The following is a 10,189-nucleotide window of genomic DNA, read 5'->3' on the forward strand; positions in this document are numbered from 1 at the left end:
AAAATGTATTTTATTTTTATGTGAATATTAAATGTTTATTTTTCAATTTATTAATTGACTTCCAAGCTAATTCTTACATAAATAAATAATATTATCCATATGAGCTGATCAATAGAGTAGCCAAAGTGAATAGACCTATATTTCATATCTTTGTATCATAACTAGCTGTTTTACCCGGCTTAACTTAATTCAATTGATTTTTTTATTCAATTTATTTGAAACGAAAAAAATATATATCGTATCGTCGCCATACAAACGTGATGTTACCAACCAACATTACATTCTCACATACAGTCTCTTTCGAAATTATATATTGTGACATACGTATTTACGCGCGCTTACACTGATCTCGCGTTGGGAGAGCAGGTGGCGGAAAATAACACGTTTGTTCTTTCTTCCAGGTGGGTTCGTTCCGTGGTGGGGGTCAAAGGGAACGAATTGACTAGCCTGGGATGTCTTGTATTTGTCGAGGAGGTTCCTATTCCTGTTGTGAAGCTGGCTCTCGGGGCACCTGGTCTGTCTTCCAGCGGCTGATGCTTCTAGGGCTTTCCGGAGCGCTTGGCTACCACGGAAGGGTTAACCCGCACGGGGGTAGGAAGCTGCGTGGAGATACAGGTGACGAACTGTTGGAACTCAGGGGAGGGAGTGATGATACACTCAACCGTCTCGCGGTTCATCATCAGATGGCTGAACTCTGGGCTCGTTCACGATGGGAACGGCTCGGGAGAGATAGAGGGAGGGGGGGGGGGCACGCCTGTGCCCTGGTAGAGTCTGTTCAAGAAACGAGCGACCTGGGTGACAGTATTAGTGTATATACATGCAGTGGTCATTAGTTTCGCTTCGGCGTTCGACGTAGGACGACGTATCTTCGCTTTTTCATACACGGTGGTTACAAAGTTCCCAACACATAAGTAATATAAAAAAAATTGTTAGTTATTTTTATCAACAATGTAAAAGTATAAAAGGTATAATACAGTCGTGCATGATGTAGTGGTGCGGCATGTGCGCTCCGGTATTTCCCTCCGCCAAAACCAGATAATAATCCAAAAAAACCCGTCAATTCCGTTTCAAAATTCCAGAAAAATTACTTATTTCAATAATTGACAAAATTACTACTTTTAAGCTTACCACTACATCACCGCGCTCGATTGTATATCGTATAATAAATCTAAATAAAAAATATTTTGTATTTTTATCTGTATCATATATATAAAGACGGTAATCTCTGTGTGTGTGTGTGTGTGTGTGTCCTAAATCTCGCCGAACATAATGAACGAATCGATAAAAATCGATTAATTCATTTTTCGACGAGACGACTTTGTCGCGACTCGAACCGATCACCCCAAATAGCCTGAATATGGGTCTAAATTGAGCTAATGGTCTCGGACATCACGCCAAATCCAATTTTTCATTTCGCCTTTTTTTTTTAAACATTAATTGAAATATTCCTTCTCGCCATATAAAAATACGTAATTTTAATAATTTCATTTAGCGAGGTTTTGAACCATTTTTTTATGTATTTATTTTCAATTAAATTATAATTATAATTTAATTTAAATTATTTATATTTTGACGATATTCGAGAAAAAAATTGATTTCATTCACCGCGGGCGCCGGGAATCGAACCTCGGAACCTCCGATCCAAACGCAATGTCCCTCACGAGCTCGCGTCGCACGCCATATCCTCGCCCAGAACACGTGTTGTAAATACACATCATATGTACATATATGCACGTAATTTTTTATGTGTAATAATAATATTCAACGTTACGGGGTCAATGACCGTTTGTGTATAATCGGAAAATATTACATTTTGTTAACGTTAACTTTAAGAATTGAAAATTATTACAAATAAAGAATTGAAAACTATCTATGAGAGTCTACGAAAATAACGGTTCCGGTTCCGGATTTTTTTTTTAGTTTTATACGGGTATATAATAATTTTATACCCATGCGATGATATTTCATCGGGCTATTCACTAGTATATATATATATATATATATATATATATATATATATATATATATATATATATATATATATATATATGTGTAACGCATACTTTGCAGTCAACCGGTAGTTACGAACACTGTCAACCAGGTCGCTCGTTTCTTGAACAGACTCTACGGTCGAAGAGCGATTGGCGACAGAGGCTCTCGTCTCCTGCTTTTCGCGGTAAAAACTATCGGCCTGTGTTGCCATTCCAAAATAAGGGTTAATTTTTCAATAGTTAAATATAAAGAGAAAGAGACAAAAATTGCATCGCCAAAAATTATGTTGCTTTAATGAATTTAATCAGCCCATCTGCCTTGTAACCTTCTTTGCACCCTTTTATGTTTTCTCAGGTATTATTCGTGCACTTCTTATGGCAATAATATATTATCATTATCATTGTGTGGAAGTAGCTAAAAAGTGTGGAGTCTGTGCAGGAAATCGTGCCATTTCAAATATCTTACATTCTTAAAATAGTATTGATCCGAAATAAAAAAAAAAAAATTTTTTTGGGTGGTTATGAACTTTATTCAAATTATTGCCAGTACAGTTATTGATTTCGAAATGATACATCATTTACTTTTTTGTAATGTAATTTCTGTAAAAAGTCATATATTCGGAGTTGCGTTTTTTTAACAAGTCTACAGCACTGGTTTTAACATGATATGAGATTTGATGGGTCTAACGAGAGAAACTTTTCGATGGATGATTTAAAACAAATGTCACATTGATATGGTTTACCCAGAACAGGTAAACTCACGAACGCAAACTCGGGAATGGTAAACTAAACAATGGTATATTCAGAAATGGTCAAACTGATACATCGTACACAAAATGTATTGACGGTGTGAATAAAGCAGACAAAATAAGAAAGAAAGTCATTTAAAAGTATTCTTCACATTCTACATTCTTAAAAACAGTAATTAAATAGTGAAAAAAAATATATATATTTAAACATTTTTTCATTAAATAAGGTTAATGATAAAATCGGTTAAATATTATAGGTAATCTTCATGGTACATCCTACAACTATATTTTTAAATTATAAGATGCATGTATATTATATTTATCTGATATAGAAATTTTCTTCTAATTAACTATGTTTTTAAAAAAAATATATTAAATTTATAACTGTCAATAATTTTCTTTTCAAAATAACTTTTATTGCCATGTTTCACTTTGCCGTATTTAAATATACCATCGCTGAGTGTGCCGTTTATGATATTGCTGTTCGTGGACTTTGGCGTCTTCTAGTTTGCGTCGCCAAGTTTAACCGTGTCCGGTTTTTTCCTAGTATGAGTTTTTCGGTGTATCTTGACGCTGTATTTTTGAGTAAACGATTTCAAACAAATGTCACATTGAAAGGGTTTTTCCCCGGTATGAATTTTTTTGTGTATCGTGAGGCGGGATTTTTTAGCAAATGATTTAAAACAAATGTCACATTGGTAGGGTTTTTCCCCAGTATGATATCTCATATGTGTTGTAAAGTTACATTTTTCAATAAATGTTTTTAAACAGATATCACATTTGTATGGTTTCATCCCAGTATGAGTTCTAATGTGATTAGCGAGACTACCTTTTGCATTGAATGATTTTAAACAAATGTCACAATGATATCGTTTTACCCCAGTATGAATTCTTTTGTGTACCGTGAGGCGGGAATTTTCAGCAAATGATTTTAAACAAATGTCACATTGAAAGGGTTTTTCCCCAGTATGAATTTTTTTATGTTCAACGAGATAACCTTTATGAGCGAATGATTTTAAACAAATGTCACATTGGTAGGGTTTTTCCCCAGTATGAGATCTCATATGTGTTGTCAAGTTACATTTTTCAAAAAATGATTTAAAACAGATAACACATTCGTATGGTTTCATCCCAGTATGAGTTCTAATGTGTTTAACGAGACTACTTTTTGCACCGAATGATTTTAAACAAATGTCACAGCGATATCGTTTTACCCCAGTATGAATTCTTTTGTGTACCGTGAGGCGGGAATTTTCAGCAAATGATTTTAAACAAATGTCACATTGGAAGGGTTTATCCCCAGTATGAATTTTTTTGTGTATCGCGAGGCGGGAATTTTTAGCAAATGATTTAGAACAAATGTCACATTTGTATGGTTTTATTCCAGTATGAAATGCTGTGTGCGTCACAAGGGCAAATTTTCTAGAGAATGATTTTGAGCAAATGTCACATTTGTATGGTTTAATTCCAGCATGATTGTTAATGTTACGTGGCGTATTAACATCAGACTCATTTTCCCATATTAAATCTTCCAACAGAACTTCTTCTGGTTTGATATCTACATGCCTGTTTTGTTTCAGTTTCGAAATTTCATCATTTCGAAGACAAACTTTTCGAAAACTAATGAGCAATTCCAGACTGTTGTAACAAGGACGACATATTTTATCTGGCAATTTGTCGTCTTTCTTCACCTGCAAATGCGAAAGGTTTATATTAGAATGAATTCGGATGGCAACAGGGTTAATTGAGCATTTTTCGAAAAAGAAAAAATATGAAAAAGTACTAAAACTCGATAAACTTATGATTAAAAGAAAACACACCGAAGCTGATTTATCGCGTGAAAGCATTGAAGGAGAAAGCGCCATCGAATTTTTTGCAACGATAATCGATATGTTATTTACAAAGAAATCGAAGTTCAAAATATTGAAGAAATATGTAATGTTGTCGAATTTATAAACACTGCCAAAATTGATCTTGGTAATTATCGACATCAAAATATTTCAGATGAAACTAAAAAAATTCGGGTGTGACCAACCCATGACTTTATCTATATATTTGAGGAATATAAGAAGGTTAAAAAACAAAATTAGATATTGAACTAATAACTATGATAGCAATACAAATTGAGCGCAAATATATGCAAATCCTTGCACAAGACAAAAGTTCTACTTCCGGTTGTCAGATTTTGTTCAAATTTTTTTTATTATTTAAATATTTATTAAATATTTAAATAATAAAAAAAAATTAAAAAAATAAAATTATTAAAATAATTTAAAAGGTTAAAATAAAATAATGAAATATTGTTTAAAAAAAAAATACTACTTCCGGTTTACAAATTCTGACCAAAACGTTACCAAATCTAAGTTAGTACATAAAGAATACAAATATAATTTTTCAGCTTAATACGTTCAGGGGTGTGGACAGGATCCAGGCGACAACATTTTTGACCTTTCTACGAGGAGAAAAACCCACTTCCGGTTCATTAAATTTGGTGATTTTATTTTTTATTTTTACTTTAAATCACTACCTTTATTATACACAATAAATATCAAGACGCTTAAAATAATTTAAAAGGTCAAAATAAAATAATGAAAAAATAATGAAATATTGTTTTAAAAATTTTTTTTTAAAAAACACACAGACACACACACACACACATTTTTTCTAGATCATGAAAACGTGATCAGTAATCGATTCTGAGTTCGAATCAGTCAAAATCTCGAGTTCGAATTTTCGCATGATCACAAAACTTCATCTATTGTTACTACGTACATAGATAAAGTAAAAATAATCAATATATTTCTTTGGCTTTATCTTAAACACATTAATCAGATTCACGAGTAGAGTATAGACTGTAGAGGGTAAACGACCTGCAGCTGACAGCAGGCCGAAATGCGTCGCGCCAAATGTGGATGAGGGTTTTCATGGATGGAGACGAAAGAGTCGGCCGGACCAGAAGACAAGCAAAGTCTGCACTGCATCGGGAACTCCAATAAGTCAATCGCGCGAAAACGAAAAGTCGCGCGAAACGACTGTCAAATGTCAAACAGGAGTCCGTTGGAATTCGTCTCCTAATGAGATTTGGTCTGAAGAACACACCTTTTACAGCTATAGCTCAATACGGCTAATTTAGAGAATTACTTGTACTTACCCTACCAATTTCCTGGACCCACTTCTGAATGTATATGCAAAATATTGTTTGTTCGTTATAAGGAACAGAATAATATTGAAAAACATCAATGAAAATAATTATGTGGCGGCTCGCTATGTGACATGGTCGAGTTCGGTCACCTTCCTGCGAGTTGGGACCAAACTCGCCCGTGTTCAGAGTCACTTCGCCACTCCGTCTCTGGCTTCCACAAATAAAGTACGTGCATCTACATGCCAGTCGTCTCATTCGTTCATCCCCTATAATTATATGGAGAGCAGGCGATTGATTGAAACGCGGTGTTCGGCTTCGGGAAACAATGTTTATTGGTTCAGGTACAGCGAGTGTGGGAGACGAGAGAGGTGTTGTCGGTTTCGAGGTCCGAAGGGAAGAGATGGCTTCCCGTGACGCGCTGACCGCCCTCGGGGCGAAAACACCTCCGTTTACGGCCAGCCTTTGGGGTTGCCACAATACTCCCCCCTTAGCCTTGGCGATACCACTTAGCTGGTACCCCAGCGTTACAGACGAAATAATGTCTTACAGTTACAGAAGCAAAATAATATTACAGTTACTTCCGACCTCTCTCGTGTCCTTTCTCTTGGTATCATACAAGTATTTAAAAAAAAAATGCATGTGGACCACGAATGTACACACATAAGTAAACTAAAATACACATCAGTACAACATAAGTAAATCGAATACACATCAGTACAACATAAGTAAACTAAAATACACATCAGTACAACATAAGTAAATCGAATACCCGTACTTTCCACGGAAAGGTAAACATAGAACAGTAAGGAATAAAAGTTTTGGAATTTCGCTTCCCGGAGCTACAGCGTATGTGGAGGATCGTACAATTCATAACAGCCACCATTAGTTATAAAGACTGACAGTCTAATGTACACACGGAATGAGATCTAATAGCAGCGACTCCACGCTAGGCACACAAAAATAATATACCCATTACATATGGTAAGGAAAAAAAAATCGGAATACATAGATAGACAAGAACACAATCATCTAAGGCTATTGCAATTAAAGCATTAAACTATAACAATATTTGAATAACTGATTATTCTAGGTAGAAATGCATTCCTGAAACTTCCGTGTGGCTATGGGCATTTCATGAGAAGCTAACATGTCATCATAATTGGGGTAGATACTAATACATATGCGAGTGCTTAATTACTAGTCCCTAAATCGAGCAGGAATTTGCGTGGTTCTTCCAGTGCGGGTCGTCGATGATGTAGGCATTGGTACTGACGGTGGTAGAGATTGCTCTGGAGGTGATGGTGATTGCTCCGACGAGGTCGGGGGTGGTCCAGGTGATAGCGCCAGTTCTAAGTATGCTGGCTTAACTCGGTCCATTGCCACGTTCACTTCCTTTCCCTTCTTCCTGATAGTCCAAATGTTGCCGTTTCTTTTTACAACTTCGAAAGGTCCTTGGTACGGGGGCTGGAAACCTGTTCGTGCTGCGTCGTGGCGCAGGAATATGTGCGTGCACGACTGCAGCTTTTGCGGTACGAAGGTCCTTTCTGTCCCGTGCCTTTTTACCGGGGACGGTCGAAGTTCTTCCATTTGCCGGCGGATTCTATTCACGAATTGGTGTTCGGTTATTGCCCTATTTGTGGAGAACATCTCTCCCGGTAACACCAGGGGTGTCCCGTACACCATCTCTGCTGCCGAGGCCTTAACGTCTTCCTTCAGTGCGGCTCGGAGTCCCAGTAGTGTTGTCGGGAGCGCATCGACCCAATTGTCGGTTGCCTGAGCCATGATAGCGGATTTCAATGAACGGTGCCATCTCTCAATCATCCCGTTGGCTTGAGGTCTATACGGTGTGGTTCTTTGTCGCCGGGTGCCTAGGATTTTCGTCAGCTCGGCGAATAACTCCGATTCGAATTGGCGCCCTTGATCGGTTTTGACTTCCTGGGGGACTCCGAATCTGGCGATCCAGCCTCCGTAGAAGGCTTTGCCGACTGTCTCTGCCCGTATGTCGGCGATTGGTATTGCTTCCGGCCAACGGGTGAAACGGTCTATTACGGTTAGGCAATATGAGAACCCTTGCGACAGCGGGAGTGGCCCCACTATGTCCATATGGACAAATGCGAAACGGTCGCTCGGCAGGTCGTACTCGGTGATCCCTGCCCGAGTGTGACGGCTGACTTTAGTGCGTTGGCATGTAATGCACGTTTTTGCCCAATGCCTAACGTCTTTTGAAATACTGGGCCATAAAAACCTTCTCCGTACCATGTCGACTGATGCGCGGGTTCCTGGATGGGCCAATCCGTGTATTCCGTCGAATACTTGACGCCTGAAGCGTTCTGGGATGTAAGGGCGAGGTCTGCCCGTTGATATATCGCACCAGATCTCCATATTGCTCTCCGGTTCAGGTATCCTGCGCCACTGTAAGCCGCTTGCGGTGTTCTTCCTCAGCTTCTCTAGGTTGGCGTCGTCGAGCTGAGCTTTTGCCAGTTCTTCGTAATTGATGCTATTGGGACAGGCGATCGCCTCCAGGCGAGACAAGGCATCTGCCACTACGTTCTCTTCTCCAGCCACGTGCTGTATATCCGTGGTGAACTGGCTGATGAAGTAAGCCTGCCGAATTTGACGCATGGTACCTTGGTCGGCTTTCTTTTTGAAAATAAACTGCAGTGGCTTATGGTCAGTAAATACCACAAACTTGCGGCCTTCGAGCATTACTTTAAAATGTTTGATGCCCTGGAATATGGCTGTTAGCTCCCTGTCGTACGTGCTGTATTTGGTTTGGGCGTCTGTCAACTTTTTTGAGTAAAAGGCGAGTGGTTTCCAGACGCCGTCTTGGCGTTGTTGGAGTACTGCTCCGACAGTGCTATCTGAAGCATCGACTGCGATTGAGAGTGGCGCTTCCGGGTCCGGGTGTACCAGCAATGTAGCGTCTGCCAGCTGGGTCTTGGTTTTTTGGAATGCTTCATCAGTGAGGGAAGTCCAAGCTACCGGGGTTTTGTCGTTTTTCTTCGAATTTTTCAGGAGGTCGTTCATCAGCCTTTGGTTCTCCGTCGCGTGGGGAATGAACTTCCTATAAAAGTTGACCATGGCTAAGAACCTCCTGAGGTCCTGGACTGTCCGAGGTTTGGGGTAGCTTCTGATGGCTTCTACCTTCTCCGGAGATGGTTTAATTCCATTCTTCGTAATCTGATGGCCCAGGAATTTCACCTCTGGTTTGCCCAGCTCGCATTTGTTGGCATTAATTCTTACTCCATAAGCCTGGAGTCTTCCGAAGACTTGCCTCAAGTGGTCTTTGTGCTGGGCTGGATTCTGTGATGCCACGAGTATGTCGTCGATGTAAATAAAACAGAAATCCAGCCCTCTGAGAACTTCGTCCATGAATCGTTGAAATGTTTGCGCTGCGTTCCTTAGGCCAAACGTCATGCACGGGAATTCGAATAGGCCAAATGGTGTGGTTATCGCAGTTTTTATGACGTCTCGTGGCTCCACTGGAATCTGGTGGAACGCCTTCACCAGGTCTATAACCGAGTACAAACAGGTGTTCATCAGATTATGATTAAAGTCCGCCATGTTTGGGATTGGGTACCTGTCTGGTACCGTGCATGCGTTCAACTGCCTGAAGTCTCCGCATGGGCGCCACTCGCCAGTTTTTTTCTGCACCAGATGGAGTGGGCTGGCCCAACTGCTGCTGGATGGCCGGCATGTCCCGTCTCTCTGCATCTGGGCGAACTCTGCTTTGGCAATCTTTAGTTTGTCCGGAGCTAGCCTTCTGGGTTTGGCAACTGTTGGTGGCCCTCGGGTTTCGATGTGGTGTGTCACGGAATGCTTCTTGGTGGTGGTCGACTTTTCGGGGCGAGTGATATCGTCGAACTGAGCCAACAGCTCCTCATACTCTGTGGGGCGAGATACGACCCGCAACCCTAGTGAATGACCCGTTTCGATGCCGACTTGGCGTGACTGCGTTGTCTGTGCATCGGTCAGTCGGCGCCTTTTCAAGTCGACGATGATGCCGTACTTGGCGAGGAAGTCAGCTCCGATTATCGCTCGTGGAACTGCCGCCACTATGAACGACCATGGATATTGGCGTCGGAGACCGATGTTCACCACCATCTCTTGTGTTCCGTATGTGGCGATTCGCGATCCATTGGCGGCACGAAGTTCCAATTGCGCGGGTCGATTGCGGTTCTCTGGGGGGGCGGGGAGAACGGAGACGTCGGCACCTGTGTCGATGAGAAAGCTCATCCCGGTTCTCTGGTCTCGAACGAAGAGACGAGAGTTGTGAGGCCCGCCGGTTGTTGAGTTGACCGACGGGC

At 40.4% G+C, this 10,189-nt stretch overlaps 1 protein-coding gene across 1 annotated transcript; it reads right to left on the minus strand.

Annotated features, from left to right (window-relative positions):
* Positions 1-2,504: 2,504 nt before the first annotated feature.
* LOC143916985 (uncharacterized) lies at positions 2,505-5,813 on the minus strand. The gene is made up of 2 exons (XM_077438340.1): positions 5,611-5,813; positions 2,505-4,431 (listed from the first exon to the last, which is right to left on the minus strand). Exons 1-2 carry the CDS (start codon positions 5,719-5,721, stop codon positions 3,244-3,246), a joined length of 1,299 nt encoding a protein of 432 aa, XP_077294466.1. The 5' UTR covers positions 5,722-5,813; the 3' UTR covers positions 2,505-3,243.
* Positions 5,814-10,189: the final 4,376 nt, after the last annotated feature.

Source organism: Arctopsyche grandis, chromosome 9 (genome assembly GCF_051622035.1).
Source record: "Arctopsyche grandis isolate Sample6627 chromosome 9, ASM5162203v2, whole genome shotgun sequence".
NCBI lineage: Eukaryota > Metazoa > Arthropoda > Insecta > Trichoptera > Hydropsychidae > Arctopsyche > Arctopsyche grandis.

Coding starts and splice junctions, on each gene's coding strand:
- LOC143916985 (XM_077438340.1), bottom strand. CDS start 5,721: ATGCAGTGCAGACTTTGCTTGTCTTCTGGTCCGGCCGACTCTTTCGTC. Junction 4,432..5,610: donor CGGCCTGCTGTCAGCTGCAG/GTCGTTTACCCT, acceptor TCGCATTTGCAG/GTGAAGAAAGACGACAAATT.